At 42.6% G+C, this 13,690-nt stretch overlaps 1 protein-coding gene and 1 long non-coding RNA gene across 6 annotated transcripts in view; one reads left to right on the top strand and one right to left on the bottom strand.

Moving 5' to 3' along the window:
- The window catches only part of XYLT1 (xylosyltransferase 1), a 176,738-nt gene that overhangs the window by 89,982 nt on the left and 73,066 nt on the right, over positions 1–13,690 (bottom strand). For all 5 annotated transcript variants that reach the window (XM_085592344.1, XM_021539812.4, XM_085592342.1 and 2 more), the window contains one exon: positions 135–660. In XM_085592344.1, the coding sequence (XP_085448470.1) occupies positions 135–660 (526 nt within the window). The remainder of the gene's footprint in view (positions 1–134; positions 661–13,690) is intronic.
- The window catches only part of LOC146766077 (uncharacterized), a 34,648-nt gene continuing 25,939 nt past the window's right edge, over positions 4,982–13,690 (top strand). The window contains exon 1 of the long non-coding RNA XR_014958530.1: positions 4,982–5,477. This is a non-coding gene — a long non-coding RNA (uncharacterized LOC146766077). The remainder of the gene's footprint in view (positions 5,478–13,690) is intronic.

Genomic DNA, 13,690 nt, shown 5'->3' on the forward strand with positions numbered 1-13,690 from the left:
GCCTCCCTTGTTTTCACGGACCAAGTCCATTACACATTCCTGCAATAAAGCCATTTCTGTCATCAGAAGGCCATTCCAATTACAGAGAATGCTTCCCCCAAGACAGTGTTTTACTTCTCCATCTCCCAACTTACCCTCCAGGGCACAGAAACGTGTCACCTGCTCCGGCATCAGCTTCCCAAGCTTGTGCTGGCAGTAAACGTCCGCGATCTCCTGGCGACACTGCTGGGACTTGGCGCGGGACATGGCCGAGATCGCCTCCTTGCCCGTCACCTCACACTTGGGTGGTTGGTCGTATTTCAGTTCAGGGGAGCTGTTCTCAATTTTTTGTAAAAGATGTTGTGTGGGAAACCTGTCAATCTCCTTCAGGTTGTTGCTGTTGCTGCTGTTTTTTCCCAGGTGATCGCTGAACTGCACCACCTCGTTGGAGTTCTTCCCCAGCAGCCTGTTCTCTTTCATCTTTTCCTCTTCCAGTTTCTTTCTCAAGTGCTCCTTTTGTTTGCTAAGGGGTTTTTTCACCAGCTCAGACTGGTGCTTTTGTCTCTGAGTCCTGGGAGCAAAGTTACTGTTATCAATAGTTTCAAAGTCCTTGGGGACTGAATTTTCATTATTGCTGTCTGTTCGCATTTTCTCTTTCGGTCGGTGGGAAAAATAGCCATCCTACAAATGGGAGAAAAATTATACTCATCTTACTAAACAGTCACATCCCATGCATGACAAGCATTTCTTACATGAAAACATAGATCAGTTACAATCCTACATACTGCAGAAAATCCCTGTGTTGGGGTTTGCAGCAGACAGAAGCTGAGAGCCTCTGGGGTGCCCAAGTCACCTGCACTGGCATCTCTTCTTCACTGGGCCAGAGTCCAAGGCCTATCTCAGATGGAGCAGGGAGGTTTTACACAGGTTTGTGAGCAGTGATTAACCAGACACTTCACCCTGACACCATTAAATATCCATGAGAAAACAGACACAGGTTTCAAAGGAGCAAAAACAGGTCCTTCAATGCTTTCCTTCACTCCTTGTGATTAACCATCACAGTTTGGTATCCCAGAACTGCCTCGTTGTTCTGCAGAAAGCACCACCTGACTACAGCCTGAGCTTTCTTAAGGCAGTGACTTTGCCACAAAACAATTCCCTCCCAATTTTGCCCCCCCCCCCCCCTTTTTTTTTTCCTTCTTTTTTGAGTTTCTACACCTTTGAACTCTCCCTGGGAAGGTCAGAGTCAGGCTCAGGTGTCAGCTCTCAACCATCATGATCCTCCCCTCAATGCTCTTAGACAAATACACAGACCATAACTTTGCAACAGTCAAAATCTATCATATAAAGGAAAATGAATAGATCATGTAAAATATTTGTCTGCATCAGGGATGGGTTAGGTTGAGCTACTTTTGCTCCAGCTGTGGAAACTCGTGAGGGACACAATTTTTAGATCTCTGGACATGAAAATATCTTGGTTTGCAAAAGTAAACAGTAGTAGATAAAATCAATGAAAAATAGTTATTAAAACATCTGAAGACAGGAGTAAAAAATATGGATAGACTTTTTGAGTCTGTTCTGTTTCCTTTTCACTTGTGGAACATGTAACCAAAAATCAGAGACTGGGAAATGACAGCATCACTAATGATGACTGATGGGAGCATCTTTTAGCACCTATCAACCACATTTTGTATTCAAAACATTTTATCAGCATGAGTTAATTGTTTCTCACACTTCTTCTGGGAGGAACTATTTAACAGTCAGGGTTTGCAGAGAAAGGAGACAGAGATAATGACTTATCCCAGGCCATGCAGGGAGTCAGTATCAGTTTGACCTCTGAAGCTCAGCAATGAGAAATGTTTGAATCATTTATTCTTTAGAAGTTGTTTAGAGAGTGAATAAAGTGATTCTCTCTCCATGAAAATGTCCTGTTTGCAACTAGCTCAAGCTGTCAGACACAGATGAATGCAAAGGAGTTTTAAAAAAAAAAAACAACACCAGACAACCACTCACAAACCAAATTCCAAACATTTTTCAAACAAACAAAATAATTCTAGTTTGGCGTGAAATATTTTTTTTTTTAAATAAAATGTAACATTTAAGAGAAAGCATTAAATCAATTTCTTTTCTCAGACTTACTTTAAGGAAAAGAATAGCACTTATACAGAAACATGGGTTCATTTAAACAGGAAAAGACTTTCAGGATCAAAGCCCACCCATTAATCCAGCACTGCCATGTCTTCTTGTGCCACGTCTACACAGTTTTTGAATCCCCCCAGGGATGGTGACCCCAGCCCTTCCCTGGGCAGCCTGTTCCAGTGCCTGACAACACTTTCCATGAATAAATTTTTCCTAATATCCAATCTAAAGCTTCCCTGGTACAACCTGAGGTCACTCCCTCTTGTCCGGTCAGATGTTACCTGGGAGACAGGACCAACCCTGACCTGGCTGCAGCCTCTGCTCAGGGAGGTGTAGAGAACCATAAAGTCTCCCCTGAGCCTCCTTTGCTCCAGGCTAAAGAATCCCCACTCCCTCAGCTGCTCCTCACAGGCCTTGTGCTCCAGCCCCTTCCCCAGCTTTGTTGGTGTTCACTGAAAACCAAAGAGAAACAAAATAAACAAAACATAGTTTCAAGGCAACCTTCATTCCCAGGAATAACCAAACTAAAAAAAAAAAAATTACTTTCAGAGCCCGGCTCCCACCATTTGTCCTGTATCTTCAATGGATCTTCAAAGACAAAAAAACAACTCTCTCTTCTTCAATAAACCTTTTCTAAAGTCTCTAAGGCAATGCCACAACAGGCTATTTCTATGTATCTTGGCAACGTTCTCTCTCACAGGCTGACTCTTGCTAAATGATCTTTGTCTTCAAATTAAAAAAAAAAAAATCCTAATCTGTAAAGCAAATGCATGTTGATAAAAGGGAAAGAAAGGGAGAGGAGATTTGCTATTGGTTCTTCACAGCAATTGTTATTACCCACAAAGGAGACCCTGGCCTGCACCAGAGCAACAGGCACACACCTCCCATGTCCCGGGGATGCAGAGCACTGCACGCCCTCTGCCCTCCTCCTGCTTCCAAACCCCCCTGGAGCATCACAGAGTGCCCAAAGATCAGGTGTGGGCACGTTCTTGTTTCACACAGCATCTGACACCACACTCATGTGAGGTTTCGATGGGAATCTTTGCTCCCCGTTCGCCAGCCCTGCAGCAGCAGTGCTGGACAGGCTGTGCAGCTCCCGGGGCTGCAGCAGAGATCCCACCACGCTGGGACACAGCACAGAGCCAGGATGAAACCTCAGGAGAAAAGGCAAAGCAAACAGCACAGTTATTCGTGCATGGTTCACTTCTTTAAACTATTTTCCACCTTCAAGTGCTTTGCCCCTTCTGGGAAATGCTTCTCCGAGCCTACATGCTGGAATCTGAAATAAATGAATTCTAAATGCTTCCAAGGCAGACACAAAATGAAGCTGGGCCACAACTCTTCCCTGCCCGCAGGGACTGTGAACACCACAGAAACTCCCACCACACATGACACCCAGTGTCTGCAGAGAGAGCTCTTTGGGAGGAGCAGAGGCTAAAAATAAAGCAGGGTCTGTACAACAAGTGTAAAACCAAGAGCTATAGATACACATTGAAACAGAAGGACATGTAACAAATACCCCGGTTGGAAAATCAAATCCAGCCTCACACCTGTTGGTGCAAGTGTTAAATACCACAAAACCCAAAATCTCCACCCACCTTTGATCTGCATTTCCCTCTCGACTGCTTTCACCAAAGCCAAGTGTGATTTTTACAGTACAGTGATTTCAAGCTAGGCTCCACACGTGAGAGCAGAATGTGCACGCTTGCAGTGCAGAGGAAATGAAACTCAGCACTCCCAGCTTAGAGCAGCAGCAGCTGCTGACAGTAAGTTGTGTTCATTTGTGAAGTTCAGGGGTACAAGCAAAAAGCAGCACATCAGGTGCTCAGCTGGCTACAGGAAGATGGGTTTTACTTGCTCTGCAATACTTTATTTTTACAGTGCTGGATTAATTGCAGATTTTATTCATCATGGATATCTAAGACATTCAAGACAGGGCAGAGTCATCTCACAGAGAGACAATCTTGAAACCAGGCAATCCCAGTTCTGACAGTACCATGGGACATACATCAGCAGGTTCACTGCCTGAATCATCATTTATTTCAACTTTGATCAAGCTGTTTGTTAGCAGCACCTCCTTAACTCTGTGCTTGCAAATCACTGAAAAAATGGAAGGCCATACCAGGACCAAAAGAGAGTGAAAGCCCATGAATACAACCCATATGTGTCCACAGCCAAAGATGAAAGCAGTGTTTTCAAACCAACACCTACCACTGCTATTGAAAGCTCCATTTTGGCCTTTACAATAGAGCAATTCTCTCTAGGCATGGACCAGAAGGGGCTATATCCAAACTCAACTCATTTGAGAGGCTGCCTTATTAAATTACTCAGTGTTACAGGTGTCACACACAACACGTGCCACTAAAGAGCACATATTCCACCTGTGCCTTTCCTGCAGTCCTAACCTCTGGGAGTGTAAAGCCATCCCCCCTCATCCAAGCCTCCATGCCCTTGCTCAAGGTCCCTCTCCAGCTCTCTTGCAGCTGTTTCAGGTACTGGAAGATGCTGTAAAGACCTCTGGAGACTTTGCACCACCATATTTCCAAGATGAAGTGTGACACTGTGGATGTCTATCACAGAACACAGGCCTAAGAGATGGATTGATGTTCTGCATAAATGTTCTGTCCTAACTTTACCTGGTTCTCAGAAGATCCAAGGAGAGGTTAAGTGCTGAGTGCAAGAGCCCTGGCAGGGAGAGTTTTAATGACTCTGGGGCCTCTTCTGAGCGTGTGCACACTGCAGTTCAGAATAACAAGCAAATACTCCAAAACTGGGAAAGAACAGTCTGTACCCAGGAGTGCGCATGAGATCACTGCCAATTACATACTGATTGCCATTAATGTTAAAAATAGTATTATCATATTAATGCAAAAATAACATTTTAAACTCAGAGTCATTATATGTACTGTGAGAATTTGAATTCTGCTCCAAATTCTGCTCTCTGTTGAACACGCAGATTTTAATTCTCCAAACTCCACCTCTGGTGTGTTTTATTAAAGTTTGTCAGACACAATGTATGCTCTCACAATGTATTAGGCACTTCATCTGCAGTGATTGAGGGTCTGGGGCTTAGGTACTCTGAGCTTGATTGAATTCAAAGTGCCATCTATCTCAGAAGGGAAAGCCTGGGTTTCTGCAGAGAGTTTGCAACCTACTGAGGAAACTATGGAATAAATTGCTGCTGTCACCTACTACAGACCCAACAACAGCTGCTGCTGCTCGCTGCACCTAGCACAAATACAGAGAATTTGGAAGAACTTCCCAGCTGTCTGCAGTGACAAATGGATTCTAATGACAGCCTGTTAACACTCTCAGAGGCTTTTGCAAGTACAACCCACACCAGTTCAGCCAGACCCCAGGTAAGTGTACACACCTGCAGACTGCCACTCTTCACATTTGCTTGCCTGTATTTGCAAGACACATCTGTCAGATATATTTGCATTCAAGCTAAGCATGTTCAAGCATAAGCATGCATGTGGGGTTACTCAGGCCACAAATTCCCCTGTACTCTTTCAGGTACATATCCTGCATGCTAAAGGCAGGAGGTTAAAGACCATGGCTCCAATACTGGGCACAGGAAACCTCCAACAAGCCAGCCCTTTCTCAGTGGGGCTTTCCACTGCAGGATCAGAATTCATGCAAAGCCATTAGGTACAACTCACAGAGCGTCCCACTGCCCCTGGAAGGAGCTCCTCTGCCAACAGCCTGGATTAGGCAATAGGACTGCTAATTTTTGCAATACACAAAAAAACAGCACTAGACAAAATCTGCTTTAAATGTGCATTTAAATCAGCAGAGACCAGACATCAGCAGACAGGGGTGTACCAGTTCTGCAGGCAGCACGGGCACACAGACTGTAGCTGAGGGATCCAGCTCGAGGCACCAAAGCCAAGGGAAGAGCCCACACTGTGCACACTGCTCCAGCATCCAGCAAGCCCTGCCACACACCTGCAGAGGCACCGTGCTCTGCAAGGCTCCTTCTGCAGAGGCTTTGTAGGGAACCTAAAAGAAAACCCTACTCAGCTCACGAAGGCACACAACAGGAGCTTGCATTTATCTGCCAGAGGTGTGCATTGCATTGTGCAGAGCACTTCCTCCTGACAGTAAGTAAATGCTCCCTTCTTAGGAAAAGTTATTCACTGTACAATTTCTTTATCAACAAAGTCCTATAAATACTATACAGATGGATGGACCATGTGCAACCAAGCCCTGAATGGCAAATGTTCACAGTTACAGTTTATCTGACAACTCATTTTCTCCCCAGCACGGAAGGATTTGCTGTTTTTTTGTACTGAGAACATATTCTCATATTCTTCCTCTGGCAAAGCTTGGTACCTCAAAGATACAGCAAAACAAACCAGAAATATACACATGAACACAGAGCAACAGCAAAACACACAGATCTTACTCAAAGGACTGGACATGCTGGATTGAGGACCAGCTATAAATCTAACACCTGTACTATAAAAAACTACATATTTTTCCTCCTTTCACATAGTAAAGCACCCAATTATTGACCTCCTGTGAAAATATGCAATGCCTGGGCAGTCATGGAGGATCACACACAGCTGAGACTCCCAGAGCTGGGACAGGCACTTGCTGCTTTGCTGGGGTGAGCTGCTCAGGATCCAACCAGCTCACAGACCTGGGGAATAGCTTCAAAATCTGCATCACATGTCAAAGCCTCAGAGACCTGGTCAGCTTTCACAGGACCATCTATTTTATCTGTCCTATGACTGAGAAGAATTTAAACAGAACTATGGAAAGATAATTAGAACACAGCTGTGGCATATTAGTTGGTAGTGCTTGTTAATTACTTCAGTAAAGACACCTTCCAATTGCCAGAGGATCACATCTCTACATTTAAATATTTTTTCTTCTGCTCTTATCTTTGTGCATTTGTGGGCTGTTTCTTAGTCGAAATCAAAACCTTTGGCATCCAGAACTACAAACTTTATGCTGTGGTCACCCCATTGTCTCCTGTCCTACCACACTCACATCTTTCAAACTGTAAAAGCACCACTGCTCTGCTCGAATCCCTCATGCAGCCGCATGGATGCAGAGCAGACATCCCATTGTGCCATCAACACAAACAAGAAACTGGGAACTTTAATTGAAGATGTGGTTGATGTGCCATGAGACCCTTGGAAAATGAGCACTTTTGGCAGGCTTGAACAAAAGTGAGGCCAAAGACAGCAGATGGAGGAAAGGCAGCAGATGTTAATGTAGTTACATTTTTCCATATGTTTTTCTGTTTTGTTGTAATAAGTGCATTGTACTTTAATTGTCAGTGGCTGAAGACTCAGGAGAAACATTTTGTGAGAAATATATTACATTACTTTATGCCTTTCATTAGAGAGGGAGATGCAAAAGGTGAAAATAGATTTATTGACTTGCAAGCTGGCAATGATGGAAGATGTAATTGCTTCAAAAACAGTGCTTTCTGTAAATGTAAAAGGAAAATGAGACAAAGCAATAATTTGGGTTAAAGGGGGAATTCTAATACTTGAAAAAGCAGGAGTCCTTCAGGTTCAGCTCTAACAGATACAGGCAGAGCCAGCCCAAAACTATTGCAACATTTAGCATTTTAAAATGCAGAGAAACAGATGGACCACCATAAAGTGCACAGGGGACCCCTCAGTGGAACATCTGCATTGGTAAGTGATTGTTTGGAGGATTATTTTTCCTTTCCAAAACTGTTGCCATCCATTTTTATTTTTTCTTAACACTGATTTCAGCAGTGTGATTCAAAACACTAGAAACAAAATCGTAAAAACATCATTAATAGAAGTTGCTTTTATCCCTTTTTACATACATACATTAAGGGAAGATGCTCTAGTTTGAAATTTAATGAAAACAGCTTCAAAACTTTGGCTGCTTTCCTCAAAATAGTTTTTCTGTTTTTTTCTAACATGTGACTTACTTTCAGAGTGATTTAGATTAGGGAGTAAAATAATATTGCATCCCTCAAGAGACCAAACAGATTTTCACATTTGCTCCAGCTTAGCACAGTAACTGTACAAAAAGCCATAATTGTATCAACAGTAATTTCAGATGTTCTGGTTATTAAAGTTTGGAATACTGCTATAGGGAGCTGTGAAAGTACACATCCATAGTCCTTCCAAACAGACCACTTTGTTCTCTGCTAATTTAAACTTCTCAGGAAGGTTTGGACTTTGACAGCACAGACCAGACGAACGTATTCAATCTGTAACAGAACTTGATTTATAACCAATAACTGCCCCCACTTTACACATTTTATTCTCTTTCAAATGACCCTGAACCTCATCAGGACTCCAGATTCAGGCACAAGCCCTGCCTTTGGCAAAGGTCCTGCCCCAGGGATTCACCACCAGGAGCAGCAACACTCCCAGGGCTGGGGCAGGTTTTTTGACTGTGTGTACACACACACACACACACTTCATTAGTTCCCACTAATGCAGCAGCTTCAGCTCTGCCTGGGTGTGGGCAGTGGAACCCACCCTGCACGACCCAAGACATTGCTCAGCTCCCAGGCAAAGCAGCCCTCAAAGGACCCTTCATTGCACCATCTGTCCTGCAGCATCCACCAGGGTTATTGAGCCTCCTGGATCCACTTCAGCACGAGCACATCTTTAAACAGAATTACACAAAACCAGGGAAGACATGAAGGACTGGCCTGACAGTGCAAAATGCAGCTCCTGAGAAAGCTCAGGAAAACCCTGGAGGTTTATTTTCCTACAGCTTCTCCCCTAGAGAAGCTGAATATTATAACAAAGAGTTCAGACATGAAGGAGCTTACAAGGAAGTCAGTCTTCTTTCAAGGGAAAGTATTTAAGTGACTTTTTATAAGAGTGCCTATACTTGGTGATCCTTGAACAGAACCCTTAGTTGAAAAGACATGGTAGAGCAGCAGCAGACACTAATTAATGCCACACAACTTCTTAACAGGAGTTCAGAAGGTGAGGTCAAGAACTGATAAATCTACATGACTGTTTTTCCTGATAGCTATTCTGATACTGAAAGGAAAATGTGACATGTTCTGTGTTCTTGTTTCTCACCAAATTGTATTCCTTCATTATTTGACAAAGGTGCCCTGAAGAGACAGTATGTAAATAAATAACACAAAGTAAGAACAGGAGTAAAGCTCAATTATTTCCATGTTTAAACTATGGACATGATAACCACACTGAATACCCATTACCAGCTAAACTTTCATTTTTATTTTTTTACCTTTCCCTCTCAGTGACCTAACCCATAAAAAAATAACACGGTTAATCTGAATTCCTCAGCTTTCATCTCTATTTCTTTCATCCAGAAATCAGCCAAAATAGATTTTATATCTTTCAGAGCAGTAGTAAACATGTGAAATTGCTTCCTGGTGACTTGTTACTAACTAGATTCCAACTAAATTCATGAGAATGCCTATTCCAACTCCAATCTAAACAATCTTGAGCAGCCCAGGGTGAATTGCTGAGACACACAATACATCTCTGGCAGCTATAGAAATTAAACATAATCAGAATATGGATGGTAGAAACCAAAGACGCCCTCACACACAAATGAAAACATCCTTGTAAAATACAGTCAGTTTAGCACAAATGTATTCAGCCTTAATTAGGTAGAAAATCTATTTAGATGAATACAATACAAAGAATAATAACGAACTTCAGGATTACATTTTGTTACTTGGAGGGAAAAAAACAACACAAATAAATGGGAAGTAATTGGACCTTATTTAATAGTCTCAGACTATCAGCTCGAACAACTATAATCATTAAAGGCCCTGCAGTGATCTTCTACTGATAAATGCTGTTAAATCAGAATTACAATACAACAAGCATGAAGAGCAAAGCCTATTAAAATGAGCAATACTAAAAGAAATAGATTAATTCAAATCTTTTTTCACCAGCACCACAAGGAGTCTTTGAGCCAAACACACAGAAATGAAAGGCTTCCATGTTTCCTCTTGTTTTGGGCGAGATTGAAATATTAACACTTCCACACAGGTGAGTACTGCAGGGGGACTGCAGATGAGCAGCAGCTACCTGCTGCTGGATTTGTGGATGTGCCAGTCACTGGTTTATACCTTCACAAAAAGTTCTTCTGCAAGACCAGTAGTTACATTCATAAAATAAAAATTGCAAAAGGCAGAGGATTATTATGGGCTCTGCCACCTACCCTTCAGCAGTTCAGCTGGGACTGGCCTCAGCAAGGGTGGTCTGTGTGGTACCGCATTCTCAGTTATTGCAAACTCATTCAGAGATATACAAATCAGCAGTTTTAACAACATGATGAAAGATGTCAGAGTTCTGGGATTAAAAAACAGACCAAAAATGATGCACCTTAAATTCAAAAATTTGTAATTTTATCAGCTCCAGCAAAGATCATGAAGAACATATGCATTAGGAAAAGACATCAAAAGGTTTTCTAGGAAACTGCCATCTTCCTTTTCTTTAACAGATACTCACTTTGGAGACCAAGCCCTTCTTCTGTACTGTACTAAACAGACTGACTACACCTGAGCCAAACACCAGATTCGATAGTGCCCAAGTTTCTTTAGCCACAGAGCAGCTTTCCTCTCATGCTGTAAGCACAGTGCTGTCAAAACAGTTACTTGTAATTACACTGCATTTAACAAAGGTCATGTTTCCATAACTCCACTCTTACAATTCTGTCACAAACACGGATTCCCTCCACACAGAGTCAGTGATCATATCCCAGCATATCCACATCCTCAGCTGACAGAACCAGATGGGCAGCACAGCATAATGTTAACTTAGTCACTGCTCAGAGACTATGCCACACAGAAAAATCAAATCACTATATACTCCATTGTTTTAATGAACATCATTATGTTAGAGCATTAAAAAAATGGAAGGCAGAGAAACAGTGATGAAAAATGAGTCCTGTTTATCTAGAAATTCTTGCTTGTCTTCCTCATACCTTACTATTCTAAACCAGAAAAATAATGTAAAGTGACTTGGAAACTTTAAATTTGCATCTACAAATAGATATTGTGTGAATTTTTTCAGATTTATCCGAGATTTTGGTAAGTTGTCTTCTATAACATCAGCACTGGTCCAAAACATGCTGTGAGGGAGGGAATAGAACAGTGGCGATACTCAACAGTGGCATTATTTCCACTTAATTCGAATTAAATGGGCAGTGGAAGGATGATTGCAGGATGAAATTACTACTTTTGGCTTTCTAAACAGTTGCTCTTTGGATTTTTTTCTTGATTTTGCAGCACTTGTCAACTCCCACTGAGCACTGTGATAGGGTGAAAGGCAAAGACATGCTTCAGTTCCAGGGACAAGGTGTCAGTGATGTCACCAGTCTGATCCAGTGGTGCTTTCTCTCATTGAACCAATGGGGAAATTCAATCTCTGTTTTTATATCTCAAACCTGGTGTGTAGGACAAGAATTTAGTCTTTTATGCACTAGAGAGTTCTCTTTTACAAGCATATTTAATAATCTACAGCAACCTTGGTGCACATACTACTACTGTAGTGCACTGTAATTCTTTAGAAAGAAACTGGTTTTAGAAATTTTTTTCTGATTGCTGAAACACAGTTTCATTTGCAGAGACAGCACAATGATAGCTCATACATCATGCTATGTATATCTTTCAAAACATGTATTTCTCATTAGTAATTTTACTATGCCAACTATTCCAAATATCAAAGTGACACCTGACAATTATAATGCTACATGTTCACCAACATAATAATAACGCTTCAGCAGAGTGATATTTGCAAGGGTTTAAAAGGAAGAAAATCTCTACCTAAAATCTTGCGTAGGATGCATAAACTGCAGAGATGAGGGCACTGCCAGAAATCAGCCTAAGGGAACTGTTGATATTAGAGATTTGAAGCTAACAGCTTCTAATTCATGGTTTGTAAGGACAGATCCATCCACATGAAGCAATGCCAGGGAGAGACATACACACACTGTGTCTCTTTAGTGATGGGGGCAGATCAAGTGCTGTCATTTTGCAGGCTTTGGCCCTTTGATCATATATATCCAAGAGAATATCTATCCAAGAATATATATCCATATGTCCAAGATTAAAGACTTTCAGTATCCCATTTTGTCTGATGAGCTGCTGTCTCTCAGTGACACGATGCTGCTATGAAAGGTGCAAATTCAGCAAGTGTCCACACTCGGTCCTTGTGCACATCTGCTGGCAGCAGATCTCCCCTGGAAGCAGCCTGGAAAACCCACGGACGCCTCAAGGCTTTCCTGGAAAAGCTCCTTGTAGTGACAGGTTGCACATAATTCCCTTTCTGAACGCCGGGATGTTTTGGGAGAAGCAGCACGGCAAAGATGCCGAAACTCAGCTTTTGCCGCTCCCCCACCAGGGCACAGAAATGTTTGCTCAAGCCCGAGCTGGCTGGAATACCAATGCAGGCCAGCAATGAGCTGAAGGGCAAACAGGAAGGAGGGAAAAGCCCCTGTGACACAGAGGATACAAACAGCCCGAGATAAGCTTTCCAGCAGGTACCACATCGCAGTTCCGAGCGGCGGGCCTGGCGCCGGGACACGCTCGGGCTCCGATTGCTTCCAGGGCAGGAGCAGCGCTCGCTGCCAGCGGATCTCAAAGTGTTGCCCTTTCTTATTCTTTATTAGCATGAAATGATGTTAGCCGAGCAATTCTGGAGGAAGCTGATGCGAGCCGAAGCCTGCTGTAAATCCGCACGTGGAAGGATGCATTTCGCAGGCGATGAAAGCCGAGAACGAGCTGTCGTCTTCGCTTGGTTTAATCCCTGTGTGTCCTTCAGTGCAGCGAAAGCCGTCACAAGAAGAAACAACAAGCGTCTCTGTCTATGGCCCAGATTCTCAGTTTATGCCCAAATAAATTTTATATTTGTCTGAAAGTAGACCCTTTGAATGGCTGTTAAAATGGGCTATTTTTGGCTTCTCAAATTGCTCAAGGAACTTAAAGAGCAGACTTAGGAATGTATTAGGCAATATTTTCTCATTGCGTTGAAATCTCCAAGATAATGAATGTCTTGGAAAGAGCAATAAGATTGTTATCATCCTTAACTCTTTGACCGAAGGCATGAGCTGGGCTGCTTCCAGTAAACAAGGGGTTCGTGTTAATTTTATAGACGTGATTAAATAAGTAGAGAGTCACTTGAGTTATTTTTTTCCTTTGCAGTTAGTGAATAAATGTGGGCTAGTTGGCCAAAAGTCCCCACTGACACAGAACATTGCAGCAAGACAGTAGTGGTTGAAAAACCCCTGTTCATCTTGTCTGCCGCCAATCGTCCACAGAGAGAGGGAATAACAATTGCAATGTTACACATCTATAAATACAAATTCTTCTGTTCTCTACAGCCAACAAGACTGTTCCAATGCATAAGGGTATTGCTTCAGCACTGGTTTTAAAAATAAGGTGAAATTCTGGCAGCTCCCACTCAGAAGTCAATGGACAGGAGGAAGTCTTCCACTCCAGGTGAGCCACGTCAGCCCCACAGGGATCCAGCCCATTCCAGCACAGTCCTCACAAAATACAGCCCAGAGTCTGAACTCAGAGCAAATCTAGATGATGAGCTACAACTGCTTGCAGAGCTAATTCTTCTATGCA

This window comes from Lonchura striata, chromosome 14 (assembly GCF_050655825.1).
Source record: "Lonchura striata isolate lonStrDom1 chromosome 14, ASM5065582v1, whole genome shotgun sequence".
NCBI lineage: Eukaryota > Metazoa > Chordata > Aves > Passeriformes > Estrildidae > Lonchura > Lonchura striata.